Raw genomic sequence first — 21,841 nt, forward strand, 5'->3', positions numbered from 1 at the left:
AAACTATCACAAGACCTTCAAGGGAGAAGCTGATCTGGGCCATAAAGATGGGGAAAAATCAAATTGACAGACTAGAAGCTATTTTATATATGTTTGTTTTGTGTTTTGTTTTTTGTAATCTTTTTTTAAAATTTATTTATTTGGTTGCGCCAGGTCTTAGCTGCAGTGGGCGGGCTTCTTAATTGTGGCTTGCCAGCTCCTTAGTTGCAGCATGTGGGCTCCTTAGTTGCAGCTCCAGGGTTCCTTAGTTGTGGCATGTGAACTCTTAGTTGCGGCGTGCATGTGGAATCTAGTTCCCCGACAGGGATCAAACCCAGTCCCCCTGCATTGGGAGCTCAGAGTCTTATCCACTCTGCCACCAGGGAAGTCCCTGTATGTATGTTTTTATTTTGTATTTTTTTCTTTTAAAACTAATATGTGCTCACAATGAAAAAAATATGGAAGAATATTAGTTGAAAAGTAAGAGATGCTCTTCCTACTCCTCATGTCTGACCTCCCACATATATCTTATGATCAAGTGGGTTTTCTTGCACAAATACACTATATGTGTGTATACAAACATGCACATGTATATATGTACATATTCACAAATACGAGCTTATTAAAACAGGACTGTGGGGAAGAGCCTGGGTTAAGTAAATCAAGGTAAAAGGAGTGGGAGCTAGGATTTGCAGTCAGATTATGAAGAGCCTAATGGGTTTAGAATTTAGTGCAATAGACATAAGAGTGAGAAAAAGTATGTTATATTTTAGAAGTAGTTGTTCTAATAACTGTGTGTAGGTACTGTGGTAGTTACCAAGATATTGGAACACATTTTATTTTCTTCAGACTTTCCTGGTTGGAAAGATGACAAGCACATATAAGGCAGAAAAAGGCAAGAGCTGTGAGAGCTTTGAGGAGGAAAGAAGAGAAAGTCTGAGGTGGCCAGAGAGGATTTCATAGGACTGAATTTGGGGTACCATTTTGCTGACCTTAAGTAGATTGGTAATTACAGATATGGTGACAGCAAAATGCAGGCTGTCTTTGAACAGTATCAAGGAAATCCTCATAGTTGAAATGGAGCATTTGTATAGGAAATAATGTCAGGGTAGAGCTAAGTGATAATACCTGGTATTTATTGAGCAGTGCCAGGATTCTAAACAAGGCTGTAGCAAACGTTGAGGTGTTTGTTTATTTCTTTATTTGTATTTAATTTTGGCTAGTCCAAGGGTTTACTCTTACTCTCTGTATCTTTAGAGCCTAGCCTGGTGCCTGACACTTAGCAGGTGGTTCAGTAAATATTTATTAAGTGGATGATTTCCAAAGTCCTTTTTTTTTTTTTAGCTCTGAGTTAAAAGGATTCTTCCCTTCATAGAACTCAGCATAAAGCTTGAATCAGATCATCTTCTCAGCAGCCATCCAGAAGACAGCTCCATTTCGGTACTGCACTATAATTCATACTTTCCCATTTTTACAGATTTCCTACACTTTCACGAACTCTCTCATAAACTACTTTATTCCCATACCACCACATCCTATCCTGACCTTGGCCCACTTAGCCCTGTTTTCCTTTCTTGCCCTCAATGAAATGGCTTGAGAAATTTGTTTTCAAGTTCAAAAGCACCCTCTGGCCCTCTTATTTATTCTTCCACACATAATTTCATGATCCTTGTGCACCTTATAGCCCAAGTGCCTGATTCTTTTGTCTTATTTCACACACCTAAGCTTTGAACACTCTGCTGCTATATTTTTTGTTGTCTTTCTATTTGTTTTAGCTTCTTTTACTAGGTTGTGTGCTCTGGGGATAGAGCCTGTGTTTTGCGCTCTGGGATTTGAGCCAAAACACAGATGTCAAAGAAGGAATCCCCAGCATCTAGTTACTGGCTAGATTTAAGGAATGAAGCAGCTAGAGATGTCACAAAAGATCTAAGCCAAGATAATGTTTTTTGTTTTTTTTAAAAAATTTATTTTATTTATTTATTTTTGGCTGCTTTGGGTCTTCGTTGCTGCGCACAGGCTTTCTCTAGTTGCAGCGAGCAGGGGCTACTCTTTGTTGTGGCATGTGGGCTTCTCATTGCGGTGGCTTCTCTTACTGCGGAGCGTGGGCTCTAGGTGTGCGGGCTTCAGTAGTTGTGGCACGTGGGCTTCAGTAGTTGTGGCTTGCGGGCTCTAGAGTGCAGGCTCAGTAGTTGTGGTGCATGGGCTTAGTTGCTCCGTGGCAAGTGGGATCTTCCCGGACCAGGGATTGAACCCGTGTCCCCTGCATTGGCAGGTGGATTCTTAACCGCTGCACCATCAGGGAACCTCCAAGATAATGTTAATGCTTCTACAATACAGTGAAAACATTGGTAGAAACTGAGTAGTTTCTGAGAAGTAGGGTACCATAACAGAGGTGTTAATATTTATTGCTCTTAAGAATGAATCCAGTTCTCTTTGTTAGATTGTTCAAAGATATTTTGTGAACACAGAATTTTTTTCACAAGTGATGTGAATGGTCCCATTCATTGAGGGCCTACTGTATGCCCAGTTGCTGATCAAAGTGCTTTAAAATGTATTATGTGAGCCCCACAGTAACCCCGTGAAGTTTCATAGATGAGAAAAGTGAGGCACAGGTATTCACGTTGGAAGTAAGGGGTAAAGCCAGGATTTGATTCCAGGCTTCTCTGATTCCTAAACTGATACTTTTTTTTTTCTTTAGTCAGATTTATTGAAATATAATTTGCATTTAGTAAAATCCACCCTTTTGAAAGTATATGATTTGATGAGTTTGGACAAATGCATACAGTAGCATTACTATCAGTACAGTCAAGATATAGAACATTTCCACCCCAAATAGTTCTCTCAAGTCTATTTGTAGTCAGTCCCCTACCTCCATTTCCAGCCCTTGGTAATCCCTGATTTGTTTTCTGTCAGTATAGTTTTGCCTTTTCCAACGAATGCGACATCAGTGGAATCATACATTATATAGCCTTTTGTGTCTGACTTCTTAGCATAATGCTTTTAAATTTATGTGGTTGCATGTACGAGTAGTTCATTCCTTTTTATTGCTGAGGGTATTCCATTGTAAGGATATATTACAGTTTGTTCATCCATTCCTTTGTTGTTGGACTTCAGGTTGTTATCAGCTTTTAGCTATTACAAACAAAACTGCTGTAAACTTCTGTGTACAGGTCTTTGTTTGGAGATATGTTTTCATCTCTCTTGGGTAACTCCCTAGGAGTGGGATTGCTAGGTTGTGTGTTAAGTGTATGTTTTACCTTAAGAGCTGCCAAACTATTTTTCAAAGTGGCACATTTGGTAGTCCCACAGCAATGTACAAGAGTGCAGTTGCACTTCGTCCTTGTCAGCACTTAGTATTATCAGCTTTGTATTTTAGCCATTAAAATAGATGTGTGATAGAATCTCTGAGCAGCTTTTCTTTTTTCATTATGGTTTTAATTTGCATTTTCCTAATGTTAATCAATGTTGAGCATCTTTTTATGTGCTTATTTGCCATTTGAATATCGTTTTTGGTAAAGTGTCTATGCATATCTTTTACCTGTTTTCAATAGGTTTTGTGTGTGTGTATTTTTTGTTTTTGTTTTTGGTCTTACTGTTGAAGCTGTGAGAGTTCTTTAATTATTCTGGATATAAGCCCTAATTGGGTATGTGTTTTGCAAATTTTTTTTTTTCTTCTTAACTGCTTTCAAAGGGCAGGAGTTTTTAATTTTGATGAAGTCCAGTATATCAAAATTTTCTCTTATAGTTTTTGCTTTTTGTTTCCTATCTAGGAAATCTTTGCCTGACCCAAGGTCACAAAGATTTTCTTCTTGAAGTTTTCTAGCCTCAGTTGTTATATTTAAGTATATGTTCTATTTCGGGTTAACTTTGAATATGGTATGAGGTAAGGTTGAGATTTACTTCCTCTTTTTTTTTTAGTTAGTTTTTATTAGAGTATAGTTGCTTTACAATGTTGTGTTAGTTTCTGCTGTGCAGCAAAGTGAATCAGCTCTATGGAGATTTACTTCTTTACATAGAGATGTCCAATCATTCTAGCTCCCATAGCCTGTAGTCTTAATTGTTATACCATCCTGCCTCCCAGTCTCATCTCCCATACTCCCATACAGTGCTCATTGACCATTCCGAAAATCTTCAGGGCCCTTAAGAATTATGCTAAATCTACTGTGCCTGTGCTCTATAAATGGAGCAACCTGGATGGCAGCATCTCTGTTTACAACATGGTTTATTGAATATTTTAGACCCACTGTTGAGATCTGCTGCTCAGAAAAAAAAAAGGATTTTCTTTTTCCCCCAAATATTACTGCTTATCGGCCATGCATCTGGTCACCCAAGAGTGCTCATGGAGATGTACAATGAGATTCATGTTTTCATGTCTGCTAACACAGCATCCATTCTGCAGCCTATGGATCAAGAAGTCATTTTGACTTTTAAATCTTTTTAAGAAATACATTTCGTAAGGCTATAGCTGCCATAGATAGTAATTCCAGTGATGGATCTGGGTAAACTGAAAACTTCCTGGAAAGGATTCACCATTCTAGATGCCATTAAGAACATTCGTGATTCATGGGAAGAGATCAAAATATGAACACTTTTTTTAAGACATAATACTATTGCACACTTCTACAGTATAGTGTAAACAACTTTTATATGCACTGTGAAGCCAAAAAACTGTGTGACTTGCTTTATTGCAATAATCACTTTATTGCAGTGGTCTGGAACTGAACCCAGTATATCTCTGAGGTTTGCCTGTAGTGTCATAATGATTAGAGGGAATGTATGGCAGCACCTAGTACAATGTCTGCAGAATAGCAGGCATTTGATCGATGATAGCTATGACTGTTATTATTGGTAAAAATTTTTTTTTCAAATCTCTCTTTCAGCTAACGTACTGAACACTTGTTACATGTGCTGAGGAAGCATTGGTGAACAAAGTAAAGTTTCTGTGGTGATAACGTGTTACCTATTAATATACAAATCATAAGATATGGTATTAGTATAATTTATCAAATGACATTGAAGTTGAGGATGCGTTTTGGTGCAGCTATGAAAGCTTACAATGGATATCTGTAATAATGTGTTAGTTTAAAAATTAGGTTCTAAAAATGTCTTAGAAGAGGAGTTGGTCAGCCTAGAGGCAAACACCAGAAGAGTATCCAAGGAGGGAAGACTCTGAGCCAGGTCACTCGTATTCCTAGGAGATGAGGCAACCAGCTGTTCCTGGAAGCAGGCCACTGAGATCGTTTGTCACATTTCACTTGTGATGCACCATGAGTTTCCAGTCCACTCAGTAGTTCTAATTCTTTTTAAATAAATCAAATAGTTAGTCTTTTAAGGATTAAGTTCTGTTTTTTTTAATTTTTGGCTGTGTTGGGTCTTCATTGCTGCTCATAGGCTTTCTCTAGTTACGGCAAGCAGGGGCTACTCTGTGTTGCAGTGCGCGTACTTCTCATTGTGGTGGCCTCTCCTGTTGGGGAGCACAGGCTCCAGGCACGTGGGCTCAGCAGTTGTGACTCACGGGCTCTAGAGCACAGGCTCAGTAGTTGTGGCACATGGGCTTAGTTGCTCCATGACATGTGGGATCTTTCCGGACCAGGACTTGAACCCATGTTCCCTGCATTGGCAGGCGGATTCTTAACCACTGTGCCACCAGGGAAGTCCCAAGGATTAAGTTCTTAAAATGTGGTACTTTACATAATGTGGCTCCAAGTACCCAATGAATGAATGACTTTTGTGGGAGCTGTTGAGGGCAGGGGATGGGCTTTGGAGTTAGAAGGGAGTTAAATTCCTGCTTTTCTTTACTATCTGTAAGGAGTTGGACAAGTTACTTAATGTCTCTGATCCTCAGTTTCTCAGTGCTCCCTTTATAGCAGTGTTACCATTAAATGAGATCACTTTTACTAAGTGCCTGGTCCTGGGACATGTTATTTATCTTCAGTTATTTGCAGTATAAACTATAGTGAATTCTGTTTATGTAGGGTGTTTGTTTATTTTCAGAATCGTCTAAAAGAAATTGAACAAAATCTCTCTAAAATAATGAGACTCGACAATGAAATTAAAGCTTTGGATAGCCGAAAGAAGCAAATGGAAAAAGATAATAGTGAACTGGAACAGAAAATGGAAAAGGTTTGTGGTGGTAGAATTTTGTTTTACTTCAGAATTTTCAGATTATTGTAATGAACCTCATTTGATACCATTTTGACAGTCATATTTTGAAACAAACATACAAATCTTGATGTTTGTGTTACTTCCATGTTTATGTTAAAAAGAAGGATATTGAATAAGCTTTGGTTCACATTTTGTACCTCAGACTGATACCTTGTTATACATTAAAGCTCTTTATTTTGGTTCTACACAGGTTTTTCAAGGGTCTGATGAGCAGCTAAATGATTTATATCACAATCACCAGAGAACAGTTAGGGAGAAAGAAAGGAGATGGGTAGAATGTCAGCGTGAACTGGAAAAATTAAATAAAGAATCTAGGCTTCTCAATGAAGAAAAATCAGAACTACTTGTTGAACAGGGTAAGAGACAGTGTTTACTTGGTCTTTTCCCCTATTATAATATTACACATTTTCTGCATGAATGACAAGTCTCCAGGGAATTATGCTGAGTGAAAAAAGTCTCAAAAGATTATATATAGTATGTTTCCACTTCATATGACATTTTGAAATGCCAAAATTTTAGAAATGTAGAACAGATTAGTGGTGGCCAGGGTTACCCAGTAGGAGGAAAAGCAGGAGGAAGGCTAATGTGGTTATGGTTTTAAAAAAACCAAGAGGGGTTCTTATGGTATTGGAACTGTTCAGTATCTTGGCTGTCATGGTGGATATAAGAACCAACACAGTTGATAAAATTATGTAGAACTTAATACACACACAGATATGAGTAAAACTGGGGAAATAAGAATAAGATTGATGGATTGTATCAGTGTCAGTATCCTGGTTGTGATATACTATAATTTTGCAAATTACTAAAAGAAAACACAGTTTTTCTACTCAACAACAGTTCTGACGCCAGGTGTGTGGGTTTTTCCACACCAAGCAATTCTCCAATTCTCAGTGAACACCAACTAAGTGTCCTGTAATTTAATTCAGTTCTGACACTCCCTGTCCGGAGTTAGCATAGACCCCACAGATTAAGGGCTCAGTCTCATGAGACTGTCTCCCACTCCACTCCAGCTGCCAATCCCAAGTCCCAGGTTGTCTGGCACCTGTACTTCTGACCACTGGCTGTAAATCAGGGGTTCCCACAACCCTTTTCTCAGGTTCAGTAATTTTCTATAACAGCTCCTAGAACTCAGGGAAGCACTTACTATTACCAGTTTATTAAGGATATAGCTCAGGAACACCCAGATGGAAGAGATGCATAGGGTAAGGTATGGGGGAGGGACACTGAGCTTTCATGCCTTCTCCACATGCGCGACTTACTCAGCACCTCCATGTCGTATTCACCAACCTGGAAGCTCTTTGAATGCCATTGCTTAGGGTTTTTATGGAAGTAATCATGTAGACATGATTGATTAAGTCATTGGCCATTGGTGATTGAACTCAGACTTCGGCCCCTCCCCAGAAATGGGAGGGGTGGGTACTGAAACTTCCTACTCTCTAATCACAGAGCTGATTCCTCTGACGACCAGGTCCCATTCTCCAGGAGTCACCTCATTAGAATAAACTTAGGTACAGTTGAAAGGGACTTATAATGAATAACCAAAGATACTCCTCTCACCCCTATCACTGAGAAATTCTAAGCGTTTTTGGAGCTCTGTACCAGGAGCCAAGGACAAAAACCAAATATGTATTTCTTACTACATCTCAATACAATAGTTACCATTTGGGGAAACTGAGCAAAGGATGTAAGAGATCTTGCTCTTTTATTTTTTAAAATATCTGATAAAAGAATTACTATGATTGTGTTTTTTAAAGGTCGTCTACAGCTACAAGCAGATCGTCATCAAGAACATATGCGAGCTAGAGATTCATTAATTCAGTCTTTGGCAACACAACTAGAATTGGATGGCTTTGAGCATGGACCATTCAATGAGAGACAGATAAAAAATTTTCACAAACTTGTGAGAGAGAGGCAAGAAAAGGAAGCAGAAACTGCCAGGCAACTGATGGTAAATACTGTTATTTTCTTTTGTTTGTATCAGATTGTCTAGTTGAATTGTTTTAATTTTGGGATTGACCTTATTTTGTCATATTTTTGGATTAGTGTTAGGATAAAATTTGCTATGAGGTAGAATAAAACCTTTATGGAAGCAAATATTTTAAAGTTTATAAGTATAAAAGTACAAAGAATATATAGACCTATGTTTTTTATTTGATTTTAAGTAAAATTTCTTTTTAAAGCTAATTGTAAAGAAAAAGTTTGCTCGAAGTTAATAATGATTATCTCTGGGTTATGATCATTTTATTTTTTTATGCTTTTCTATATTTTCCTCAGAGTGCATGTGTTACTTTTGCATCAAAGAAACTTTTTCTTAATGAAGTTTTTAGTGAAAAAATTGTTAATGCTCATGCTTCTCATTATGTATTTAGAATGACTTTGCAGAAAAAGAGACTCTGAAACAAAAACAGATAGATGAGATAAGGGATAAGAAAACTGGACTGGGAAGAATAATAGAGCTAAAATCAGAAATCCTAACTAAGAAGCAGAGTGAGCTGAAAAATGTGAAGTATGAATTACAGCAGTTGGAAGGATCTTCAGACAGAATTCTTGAACTGGACCAGGAGCTCACAAAAGCTGTAAGATACTATTTGAGCAATCTAATAATTTTAAGGTATAAGATATTTAGAAGTATTTTACCTTTTGCTAATCCTGAGATTATGGCATTTTAATAAAAATGTCAACCTTGTCTATCAATCTCATGTAAAATGAATTTATCTGAATATCTTAATGACCCAACTCTGCTCCTGGAACCTGGTGGATTGAAAATTAGAATCATCTAAAGAAACTTAAAATAAAAAACTTATGCTTAGACCTTAAACCTTCCAAATAAAAATCTCTAAGAGTGGGCCATAGAAATGTGTTCAAAACAGAACTGGGTGATTCTTATGAGTACCTTGATTGAGAACCACTTATCTAAGTTTAAAAAAAAAGTATTTTCCCTCTAGGTTCCACACACTACAGATTTTATATGATTATTGCTGTGTTATCACTTCTTCTGGGGTAGAAATTTTCTTAGCCCACCTCTTCCTTTCATGAATTTCCAAAATTTCTTCTTTGTTTCTAATCTCTTCCCTTCCTTCACACCTCCATTACCAAAATAAGCATCCTAAAGCTTGGCAAATGCCACTTTCAGGTCCCATCTTGATAATTTAAACATTTCTATTTACTCCCAAACTTAACATCTAGCATACATTTTTGTCAGTTTAGCACAATATTGTCCTGTTGTGATGGGGAGATACTGTTCAGGGACCATATCACACGATTTTTAGTTTCTATATGCCAGGCAATGTAGTGAGTTACATGGGTACTTGATAAATGCTTAGTTATTGATTGAAGAGTCACTAAACTGTATACTTAAGCATATTTTTCTTAATTTTGCACTAATTTTCACTTTTCCCTCCTGTTTGACTCTTCCAGATTTATTTACTAAGTCTCTACTGTTATAAAATAGTAAGGTAACTTTATAAGATCTTTCTTAAAAATTTTATTACTTCTGCTTTTTCTGTTGTTGGATAAAATCAAACAGTAATATTTTGACCATCCTGAGGAGTAGCTGATTTCTAATACACTTTGTCATTATTTTAATACAACACATATAAACCTGTTCATTTATTTGAATTATTAAGGAACGTGAGCTAAGCAAAGCTGAGAAAAACAGCAATGTAGAAACTCTAAAAACAGAAGTAATAAGCCTTCAAAATGAGAAAGCAGATCTAGACAGGACCCTGCGTAAATTGGACCAGGAGATGGAGCAGTTAAATCATCATACAGCAACACGTACCCAGATGGAGATGCTGACCAAAGACAAAGTATGACCTTTCTTTTTGCTCTAATTATACTTTCTGGTATTTAAAATAGCTTATCTTAACATTCATAATCGTTACACTGTGAAGTATTTAGTTGATACTGGCTTTTTACTTTAGGGGTTAAATGAACTTAATATAAAGTTTTCAAGTTTAAAAACTGTTTTCTAATTACAAAGAAATAATAATACAGAAGTGTATACACACAAACACACACGTGTACATTGCTGTTAATTTTTATCATATACCATACAGAAGTTTTAATTTTTATATCATCAGACTTGTTATTCTTTTCTCTAATGGCTTAGAAAGTCCATCCTCACGTTAAGAGTTTAAGAAATTTTCAGGAGTTCCTTGGTGGCCTAGTGGTTAGGATTTGGTGCTTTCACTGCCATGGCCCGGGTTCAGTCTCTGGTCGGGGCGCTGAGATACTCCTCAAGCAGTGAAGCATGGCCAAAATTCAAAAAAAAAAAGAAGAAATTTTATATTTTCTTCTTGCATTTTTGTAGTTTTATTTTTTAAGCCTAGAACTGTAATCAATCTAAAATTTTTTTTTGTTCTTTATATAATGTGGAGATATTGAGCTTTATTTTTAAACGATTTTTTTTCCTATAGGCTGACAAAGATGAACAAATCAGAAAAATAAAATCTAGGCACAGTGATGAATTAACTTCATTGTTAGGATATTTTCCCAACAAAAAACAGCTTGAAGACTGGCTTCATAGTAAATCAAAAGAAATTAATCAGACCAGGGACAGACTTGCCAAATTGAAGTAAGTAGTTACAACATTTGAAGATGTAGTAGAAGTCTCTTTTTTCATGCTTTCACTTTTAATTGTTTTGAAATCATTTATTGTCACGAAGTGGTATGTCTTATTAATTGACTTTGATTTTCCCATATTTTACAAATTAAGTAAAATGGTAACAGATAGTGAGTTCAGCTTCTTGTTCCTTGAAAGTTTGCAGAACTAAGTGAGAGGATTAAAATATTCCTTTATGAAAAGTGAGACCTGAAACTATAAAACGCCTAGAAGATAACATAGAGGAAAGGTTTCATTGTATTGAAATTGGCAATGATTCTTGGATATGACACCAAAAGCACAGGCAGCAGAAGCAAAAATAGACAAATGGGACTATATCATACTTAAAAACTGCTGCATAGCAAAGGGAACGAGCAACAGGGAAAAGGCAATTAACAGAATGGGAGAAAACATTTGCAAATTATATATCTGATAAGGGGTTAGTATCCAGAATATGTAAAGAACTCGTACAACTCAATAATAAAAAAAAAAATACCCGGATTAAAAAAGTGGGCAGAGGGACTTCCCTGGTGGTGCAGTGGTTGGGACTCCGAGCTCCCAACGCAGGGGGCCCAGGTTCGATCCCTGCTCAGGGAACTAGATCCCACAACTAAGAGTTCACATGCCACAGCTAGGGAGTCCGCCTACTGCAACTAAGACCTGGCACAACCAAATAAATAAATAAATAAATATTTTAAAAAATAAACAGGCAGAGGACTTGAATAGACATTTCTCCAAAGAATATATACAGATGGTCAACAGCATATGAAAAGATGCTCAAGATGATGCTAGTCATCAAGGAAATGCAAATCAAAACCACAGTGATATCACTTCACACCACTTAGGATGACCATTATCAAAAAAAACAGAAAATATAGTAGTGTGTTATAATAAGCTATAATGGAAAAAAATCTGAAAAAGAATAATATAACTGAATCACTTTGCTTTATACCTGAAACTGACACAACATTGTAAATCAACTATACTTCAATTAAAAGATAAAATAAGAAGTTGAAAAAAAAAATAACAAGTGTTGGTGAGGATGCTGAGAAATTGGAACCCTCTGCACTATTAGTGGGAGTGTAAAATGGTGCAGTTACGGTAGAAAACCTGTGGAGGTTCTTCAAAAAATTAGGAAAAGAATAACTAGATGATCCAGGAATTCCACTTCTGATTATATATTCAAACGAATTGAAAACATGATATCAAAGAGATATTTGCTAATCCATGTTCACTGCAGCATTATTCACAATAGCCAAGAGGTGGAAGCAACCTAAATGATGGATGAATGGATAAAGAAAAACTGGTGTATGTATAATGGAATATTATTTATCTTTGAAAAAGAAGGAAATCCTCTCATATGCTATGACTTGATGAACCTTGAGGATATTATGCTTGAGGATATTAAAGCGAAGTAAGCTAGGCACAAAAAGACGAGTACTGCTTGGTTCCACTTATGTGAAGTATCCAAAGATGTCGAACTCTTAGAAAGTATGTAGAATGGAGGTTCAGAGTAGCCAGGGGGCGGGGGCGGAGGGGGGGTAGTTTTTCAGTGGGTATAGAATTTTAGTTTTGCAAGATGAAAAAGTTTTAGAGATCTGTTGCACAACAATGTGCATATAGTTAACACTACTGTGCTGTACAGTTAAAAATAGTTAAGATGTTAAAGTTTATGTTTTTCCCACAGTTTAAAAAAGTGATCCATTTTTTCAAATATCACCTTGAGTGTTACTTGGATAAGAGGGTCAAAAATTCCACACATATTTTTGAGGCAGATAGTGGATTTGACCATGTTAAATTTGTGTTTCTTGTGGAAATGTCTGTTAGGGAATAGAATACTGGAGTTTGAAGTTCAGAAGACTGGAAGTTGTTGCTTTGTAAGCGATAACTGGCATCAGTAGGTCATGTCAACTTGAAGGAGTTATTCAAAGAGAAGAGAAAAAATTGTAGTTAGACTCCTGGAAAACACCAACATTTAAACTGTTGGCAAGCAAAGGAAGAGGAGCAAGCGAAGTCAGTGCCCCAGGAGCCAGGGTGAGAACAAGACAGGAGTGATGTCTGGGTTGCCTTGAGAAAATAGTCTTTCAAGGAGGGGTTCAACCGTGTTTGGTGCTGCTGAGATAGTGATCTTAATGAGCAATGCTCAATGACTAGGATGGTGAGAACATCATCTACATGTTATTTTTTTTCCAAATTTTTACTGTGACTCACAGTGGGAAGTATCAAGATGAGGCACATGTACACTCACATAGATTTATCTGAAACAAATTTCTTAAAATAGTACCTATCCTAACCACACACAATCTACTCCAATATATTCTACATATTATGCTTAATTTTTCAAAATATGCTGAATACAATGCATTGAATTGATTATATGACTTGCCTAATGCATCAGAACCTGTAAATTGAAAACCCCTGATCTGTGTGGGCATGGAGACTGGCTAGGATTATATTTAAGAGTTGGAGTGGAAATAAATTGTACCAGTGAGCAAAGTCTTTGATGAATGAGAGGCAGTGAATGATCAGGTTGTAAGTAGGTGACAGCAACAAGGAGGGAACAAAGGAAAAGTTTTTACAGGAGGGAACGGAAGTACAGTTGTGAAAGGGTCCACACAGAGTTAGGAGAATGTTCTCCTTTTTTTTTCTTCCCTCCAGATCTGGCAAGCATATTCTCCTTGCTGAGGCTCTTAACCCAAGATCTAAGACCATGAACCCCTGCAAAACCAAGCAGGGTTTTATCTGTACACATTTTTCTGGGAGCAGGCATATGACCAGGGTGAGTCCATGTGGTAGGGGTAGATTCAGGCAGTAGTGGACTGTTGCCATGACTTCTAAAAAAAAAGTGCTTGGTCACAGCAGACCTTGGTAATATTTTCTGGCAGAGTTTGTCTTGGATCTACCTTCTCACACTTTTCATTTCTCATGTTTTAAAATTGTAATCCATATTCTTATTTTAGCAAGGAACTGGCTTCAGCTGAGCAAAATAAAAATCATATAAATAATGAGCTAAAAAGGAAGGAAGAGAAGTTGTCCAGCTATGAAGACAAACTGTTTGATGTTTGTGGTAGCCAGGATTTTGAAAGTGACTTAGACAGGCTTAAAGAAGAAATTGAAAAATCCTCAAAACAACGAGGTAGGTTACCTACTTTATATTAGAAAAGGCATTTTGATGTTTTTGAATTTTCGTTCACAGGTAACTATTAAGGATGGGAGATTTTTAAACTTGGTTCTGGAGCTCGTTGGCTTAAATTTCAGTTCTGGTTCTACAACCTACTTGCTGTGTGACTTTGGGCAAGTTATCGAAACCTTTCTGTACTTCAGATTCATTAATAATTGTCTACGACGTGTAGGGTGTTAGGGAGGAGTAAATGAGATTATAGTTTCTGGCACATAACAAGCTTTAAAAGTTTTATACTTGTGTGTTACCAGAAAATAATTTCTACAAATCTGAATGTATTGTGCCCTTGGGAAGATTTAAATATCAGAATTTTGATTTCTTTCATTGTGTGTTTATAAAGCAAGAAGAATAATCATGTATTTACAGAAAAGGATATAACCATGTTGACAAAACTGTATTTTGTATTCTTTTCACTGGGAGTATATATATTTTTTTTTAAATAGCCATGCTGGCTGGAGCTACGGCAGTTTACTCCCAATTCATTACTCAGCTAACGGATGAACACCAGTCATGTTGCCCTGTCTGTCAGAGAGTTTTTCAGACAGAAGCTGAATTACAAGAAGTCATCAATGATTTGCAGTCTAAGCTGAGGCTTGCTCCAGATAAGCTCAAGTCAACAGAATCAGAACTAAAGAAAAAAGAAAAGCGGCGTGATGAAATGCTGGGACTAGTGCCCATGAGGTGAGAATAGGGATTTACTATTACTGTACCTGTACAGCAGCGCTGTAAGAGGTACCTATTCCACTGTCTAACATATGGTAGGTATTCAGTAAGCAAGAGTTGAATGAATAAAGGTTAAAGTCAGGATTCTAAGCCAGTATGCTCATCTCATGTTATTTATGTGATAAGAAAGAATTATTTTGTTTCAAGATAAGCTTGTTTCTTAAACTAGTCACAGGGTGGATATAATCTTTAATTTGTGTATGTTTGTTTCATTCCTGAGACTTGGCTTGAGGGCAGAAATTTTGATAGATTTTATAACTATGTGTCACTTTCTAAACCCAGCAAAGAATTAAAGTACCGGAAAGCTCCCCTCAAGAGACAAATTTTAAACTATACTTTTGTTTTTCTCACTTCCAGAAAGAATGAATCATAGATGATTTCTATTATTTATTTTTCCCTTGCTTGTATAAGAAGTTCAGATGATTTTCTATTTATAACTAAAATCAAGTCAGAAAATATGTGATGATTGCCTTGGTGTCTCCCAGAGCACAAAGATGGTCACAGAGACCAGTAAGACATGACCTTCATGGAGCTGATGGTCTATGTAAGGAGAAAAGCTCTCAGGATTAGACATAGAAAGCTGGGCTTAATAAAGTACTTAATTGGTTCAAACAAATGTATTAATTAGGAAGAGAGAAGCCAGTGGACTACAGAATCAGAATAGGATTTTGAGAACAGGGTAGGAGGAGGGATGTAAAGCATAGGGAAGGTGGTTTGACTTATTTAAGAGGAGGAAAGGGGAGAGGGTGTGTGTAAAGAGTAGGAGAGTAAGACCTGTGCTGCAGTAGAAACATTATCTGGAGTTTGAGAACTTATTTGTAGTGATTGATTCACATAAGTAGGAAAGATAGAGCTACAATTATGTTCAGACCTAGTTATAGCTCTATTAGGTGATGGGGAGCCATCCTAAGAGATTTAATGAAAGATGTGTTTTAGGAAAATTAATCTAATGTTAATACATTGGATGAAAGTGAGACAAACTCTGGAAACAAAAAAACCCGGAGGGTATGTTGTCCTGGAAAACTGAAAAGGAGTTTAAGGAAGAGAAGGAAGGGAAGATGCAAGAAGATGTGCTTTGTGGTAGCCAGCCTCTAAGATGGTCCCCAATGATCCCTGCCTCCTAGTATTCACACTCTTGTATTAGTCTTCTCTCATGTTCCAGGATTGGTCTGTGTAACCAATAAAGTACAACGGAAGTGATAGCATGTCCCTTCCAGCATGTCCCATACCATCATGAATGAAATTTCAGCTGAAAATGTACCTATTTATCATGTTTCTTAGTACTGACTTGGGTTCATTTTTTATAACACCTCATTTAAATAAAAACTCCATATTTTTCCCACAGGTTTTTTTCAGTACTGTATCTGTGTTAGTTGGTTCCTTTTACATAAAATTCCCTTGGAAAAAAAATGCTGTCACAAAATTGAGTTTCTGAAAAATTTAAAAAACAAAAGAGAAAACTCTACTAGAGCTCAGTAACCATTCTCTCAGGAAATATCTTTACTGTTTCTTAGAGTACTTATTTTAGCGTCTTAGGTAATCATCAGAAAAGAAGGCACCAAAACCTGGACCACATCAATAAGGGGTTTTTGTGTGTGTGTGAAAATGTAAAAATGGGGTTAAAATTGAATGGATGCCTATAGTTCTCTGCAAAAATGTCCCAGTCAAGTGAATGCTTGACTGTCATTAGGCTCTCATAGCTTTGTCACTTTCTAGGTACTGGGTACATAACTTAAGACCAACTTCTGGTCTATAACACTGGGAAGTAATGTGGGCATGAATTATTCATAATCTGAATATGTTCATATTTATTCAGGGAATTTTTTCATTCCTCTGGTATAAAAAATTACAGGTCTCTGTCACTCAGATCAATTCAGGTTGGCATTTCTTGCTCATAGTTTGGACTTTAAAAAAATCATTAAGTAATAACAATATCTGAGAGCTAATCCTTGAGTTTCTGGTTTATTATAAGGCTCCCATTAGAAACCAATTGAATTTATTATACTAATTTGATTTTAAGAATTTGGGATTTTTCTGAAAAAAGCTTAATAGCTTTTTTTTTTTAAAGATTACATACAAGTTTTATTGTTTCAGAGGTATCAACAAAAATAGGTGTGGGGCCAGTACCTGCCATAGGGATGGTAATTCATTAGCTAGAGTAGCAGCAGTAAAGTGGGTTTAACAGCTTTTGTACCATAAACCCATGTAGCATTTGACTGAGTGGTTTCCTTCTTTCCTATTTTCTTTCCTTCCTTCCTTCTGTCCTTCCATCAGTTTTTAAACTTTTTGATTTTGAAATAATTTTAGACTTACAGAAAATTTACAAAAATAGTACAGAGAATTCACATATACCCTTCACCCAGCTTCTCCTGATGTTCACAGTTTATGTAACCATAATATGGTTATCAAAGTCAAGAAATTAACTTTGGTATAATTCTATTAATTAAACTACAAACCATATTTGAATTTTAGCAGTCTTTCTATTTAATATCCTTTGTCTATTTCAGGATCCAACTCAGGATTCCCACATTGCATATACTTGTTATTTCTTCTTAGGCTCTTGTAGTCTACCATAGTTCTTCTTTGTCTTTGACAGTCTTTCTTGGTCTTTCATGGTCTTGACACTTATGATGAGTATGGTCAGGTAATTTGTAAGATATCTTTCAGTTTGGCAAACAATATGGTAAAAATTGCTGGTATCAAGATCTGTCAATAGGTACTAGTTATAAAATCAGTGGACAGAGGTTTGAGGAGAAACAGGATATTTACATTTTCTTCAATGTATTTCTCCTATGATACTTATTGATTACATAGAGAAAAATAGTAACTTTACAATGGGTAAATCTGGCTGACACCTTCTTAACTAAGAGTAACATACTGACATCATGTACCCACTGATGTGTTGCCCTAAGAAGGATACAACATCACTTCTGTGGTATTCTTGCCAAAAATACATAACCTCAATCTCATTATGAGAAAACATTAGATTGCTTATTTTTAATTGTGTATGTTCTGTGAAGGCAAAGCATAATTGATTTGAAGGAGAAGGAAATACCAGAATTAAGAAACAAACTGCAGAATGTGAACAGAGACATACAGCGCCTAAAGAATGACATAGAAGAACAGGAAACACTTTTGGGTACAATTATACCTGAGGAAGAAAGTGCTAAAGTGTGTCTGACAGATGTTACAATTATGGAGAGGTTCCAGGTAAGTTTACTGCAGTTTAGGGCAGAATAAAACTAGTTTCATGGTGGTTTGAATATGAAATGTGAGTGTTAAAGATAGTAGCTAGTATTCTGGTACAGATTGTGTTTAGAGTTCCCTATCCTGAATTTCAGGTAGTCTCAGGGAGTAACTGCTTAGCTTATTTATATTCCTGAGTTTAGATTTTATTATCCATAAGTTCTGAGAATTAAGAAGTAGTCTTGTTTATTTTTCATTTTTAGTCTGCTTCCTTTTGTTTACATCATTTAAATTAATTTCATCATAAAAATTATTTTTATCCTTGAAAATTTGTTAAAGTTATATGAGAGCAGTTATAAATTAGATTTTAAAAAGTAAAAGCAGTTAATTCTTAAAGATTTTGAATAATGATAATGGCATAAGTTTCTTAAAGGAAATAACTGATTTATTCTTAAGATGGAACTTAAGGATGTTGAAAGAAAAATTGCACAACAAGCAGCTAAACTCCAAGGACTAGATTTGGATAGAACTGTTCAACAAGTAAACCAGGAAAAACAAGAAAAGCAACACAAATTAGATACAGGTAATAGAGACTGTTTCCTTATAAAGACTTCAACATTCCCAACATATGCTTTTTATCATAAATTTTATAACTATTATGTGGACAAAGAACAGCCTTTCTTCCAGTCCATGGTATATGCAGTTTCTTTTCTCAAAGGCATCACTTCTCCTCTGTTTCCTTTCTTTGCAGAACAGATTTTTTTTTTTTTTTTTTTTTTTTTTGTGGTACGCGGGCCTCTCACTGTTGTGGCCTCTCCCGTTGCGGGACGCACAGGCTCAGTGGCCATGGCTCACGGGCCTAGTTGCTCTGCGGCATGTGGGATCTTCCCGGACTGGGGCACGAACTCGTGTCCCCTGCATTGGCAGGCGGACTCTCAACCACTGCGCCACCAGGGAAGCCCCAGAACAGATTTTGAATGATGAGTAACAAATGAGCTGTACTCTTTCTCAGTCATATCTGCCCCATTCAGGAGGGGACAGCAAGCAGGTTTGGGAGCTGGACAGGTTCTTGTGGCATTTTTATTGCAGTAGGTGGGACCCACAGAAACTCAGCCTTTGGGAATGCCACAGAGACCTATAAAACTGGAATGAGGCTGCTTATAGTATTTTCTATACCCTTACATTAATCACTGTATCAATATGTTTTCATGCAGTTTCCAGTAAGATTGAATTGAATCGTAAGCTTATACAGGACCAGCAGGAACAAATTCAGCACCTAAAAAGTACAACAAATGAACTTAAATCAGAGAAACTTCAGATATCCACTAATTTACAACGTCGTCAGCAACTGGAGGAGCAGACTGTGGAATTATCCACTGAAGTTCAGTCCTTATACAGAGAAATAAAGGTAAAAACATTCATACACATTAGTTTTAAAAATCAGTTCAAATATGTGAAATTCTCTTTATTGGGGCAATGGCCAGAACTATGGTTATTGTGAGGATCAAGTGAAAATGGTATATAGAACTTCTACTAATAGGTAAAAATTTCTGGAAGAAGATTTATTGACCATAATAAGGAAGAACTGGCTGCCTGGTTAAGTAGTGAACTTCCTGTTACTGGAGGTGGTCTGGCGGTGGCTGGCTAACTCCATATAAGGATTCCTACTTGTATAGGAGGTTTGTCTTACCTACAGATCCTATATCCCTGACAGACACTGCCTCTCAGGCATAGCACTTTTTCTTTTTAATTCCAGATGTAGTCTCGGAATACTTCCCACTGAGGAGGCACTGAGTTGACACATGGAATGGAACCCATTTGGCATCCCTCATCTAGATTTATCAAATCTAAGACCCAACCAATTAAATCTGGTTAGAATCTGATTAGAATCTGTTACTAATTACTGTAAATGTTTCTTAAGTAGTTTTGGATTACAAAATAACAGAGGCTTAGAGTATGGTATAAAATGTACTACCTTACATTTGTATTTTTCATTGCTTATAAAGCACTTTGACATTAAACTGTTCAGTGTCTCATTTTGTATTCAGTGTATCATTTTGATAAATGTGACTAAATCTCCTTTTTATAGGAAAAGAAATTGAGACTTACAGATATCCCATGACTTGCCCAAATTCATAGTTAGTAGGAGGCAGGGTTAATTTTCTGGTAGGTCTTCTGATGTGTAAGACATTTGACTTCCCACCACACCAAACCACTTCCTAATACAAAATATTCCTACATTGAAATAATACTAGGGGCTTCCCTGGTGGTGCAGTGGTTGAGAGTCCACCTGCCGATGCAGGGGACACGGGTTCGTGCCCCGGTCCGGGAAAATCCCACATGCCGCGGAGCGGCTGGGCCCGTGCATGGCTGCTGAGCCTGCGCGTCCGGAACCTGTGCTCCGCAATGGGAGAGGCCACAATGGTGAGAAAAAAAAAAAATAATAATACTAAATAATTTTTTCTACCTTTATGGATTCATTAGGTATTTCAGGATCTTAAAGTGCTTGAGGATCATGGTTTTGAACAGTGGTTATCGTATACTTATTCTGTAGAGATGTTATAAGGCCAAATGATGTGGACTTCTGATTAGTAAAATAGTTTGTTATTTGAAAACCCCTTTCCTTCCAAAATAAGTGTGGGCACACCAACGTCAATGTACTAGCATGCTTAATTACCATAAAATGTCTACTTGGCCTCAGCAAACTAAGCTTAAGATCAAAAGTTCCTTTATGATTGAGACAGGCTGCAGCAGACTGTGGACCTTTCGGGTACAGAGAAAAATATTCTACCTTCAGGATGCTTTGGCTGCGCAAATTCAGAAACACTTATGGAAGTAGATATAGTTGAACAGTCCCTAGTTGTGCTTATTAATTCAGCAGGCAGTCAGAATACCAATGTCAGGAACATCGGTGCATCTTATCTCACCTTGGATAATCCCTTGATGGAAGTAGAAACATCAAAATGTAACCCTTCCTTTAAAATTCCATTTCCACTCAGGATTTACACCTTCCAGAAAGTAGTGTTGAAATGTCTGGAACAAGTAAGAAATATGGGAATTGCCCCTTCTCTTAAGTCTCTGTGGCAGTTGTCAGCCCTCTGTCAGCCCAGAGTCAGCAGAGGAATCTTGCTCATCTGTAACAGCAGCCTTGAAGGAACTTCATGAACTTTTTGTCATTAGTAGTAAACCAGCTTCAGAAAACACATCTGAAGAAGTTTTCTGTCAATCAAAGACAGTAACTGAGGGGCAAACAGGTATTAAGGACCTTTCTGAAGGATGGACCCAAAATGAGCATCTTACAGCTACCCAGAGTGAACAAGTCTCCTTTCATCAGGCCATATCTGTATCAGTGAAGACGGAAGAATTAACAGACACTTCAGCAGACACTAGAGTAGAAGATGTAGAAAATATTAACTTCAGGGGTCTAGGTGATGGCCTGTTAGTACTGATAAGGAAGGTGTCCCCAAGTCTAAGGAGTCAATAAATGAGAGCAGTTCTGTCACTCTAGCCTCAGCTGAAACTTCTAATCAACTACATTGCACCTTTGGTGTCGAAATTTCACCCAGACTTTTAGCAGGTAAGGAGGATGCACTCAATCAGACTTCTGAGCAAACTGAGTCCTTGTCATCCAGTTTCATATTGGTTAAAGATCTGGGTCAGGATACACAGGCCTGAGACCAGAGAAAATGTCTGTTCTGAAGCTGCAGGACCACTTCTAGAATTTGAACCACCTACCAGCCATCTATCATCAAGTCCCTCCTTTCTTGCACCATTAATTTTTCCTGCTGCAGACATTGATTGGATCCTCCGTGCCGGCTTTACTTTGCAGGAAGCTCTTGGGGCTTTGCATTGAGTTGGTGGAAATGCAGACCTTGCACTTCTTGTTTTGCCAGGAAAGGACATTGTAGTTCCTACACAACCATGGAAAAGTGGACTAGACCATACTCCATTCCCTTAAAAAAAGCTATATATCTACACACACACACACACACACACACACA

At 37.1% G+C, this 21,841-nt stretch overlaps 1 protein-coding gene and 1 pseudogene across 7 annotated transcripts in view; both read left to right on the top strand.

The window, feature by feature from the left end:
- The window catches only part of RAD50 (RAD50 double strand break repair protein), a 234,400-nt gene that overhangs the window by 170,066 nt on the left and 42,493 nt on the right, over positions 1-21,841 (top strand). For all 7 annotated transcript variants that reach the window (XR_009539571.1, XM_060143561.1, XM_060143562.1 and 4 more), the window contains 11 exons: positions 5,974-6,102; positions 6,335-6,500; positions 7,902-8,095; positions 8,517-8,723; positions 9,774-9,956; positions 10,566-10,723; positions 13,711-13,886; positions 14,375-14,612; positions 17,675-17,864; positions 18,297-18,423; positions 19,055-19,248. Coding sequence is in view for 6 of the 7 variants with exons in the window: in XM_060143561.1 (XP_059999544.1) it covers positions 5,974-6,102; positions 6,335-6,500; positions 7,902-8,095; positions 8,517-8,723; positions 9,774-9,956; positions 10,566-10,723; positions 13,711-13,886; positions 14,375-14,612; positions 17,675-17,864; positions 18,297-18,423; positions 19,055-19,248 (1,962 nt within the window). In the remaining variant the exon portion in view is untranslated. The remainder of the gene's footprint in view (positions 1-5,973; positions 6,103-6,334; positions 6,501-7,901; positions 8,096-8,516; positions 8,724-9,773; positions 9,957-10,565; positions 10,724-13,710; positions 13,887-14,374; positions 14,613-17,674; positions 17,865-18,296; positions 18,424-19,054; positions 19,249-21,841) is intronic.
- Positions 20,356-21,798, top strand: LOC132517896 (regulatory solute carrier protein family 1 member 1-like; annotated as a pseudogene).

This window comes from Lagenorhynchus albirostris, chromosome 3 (assembly GCF_949774975.1).
Source record: "Lagenorhynchus albirostris chromosome 3, mLagAlb1.1, whole genome shotgun sequence".
NCBI lineage: Eukaryota > Metazoa > Chordata > Mammalia > Artiodactyla > Delphinidae > Lagenorhynchus > Lagenorhynchus albirostris.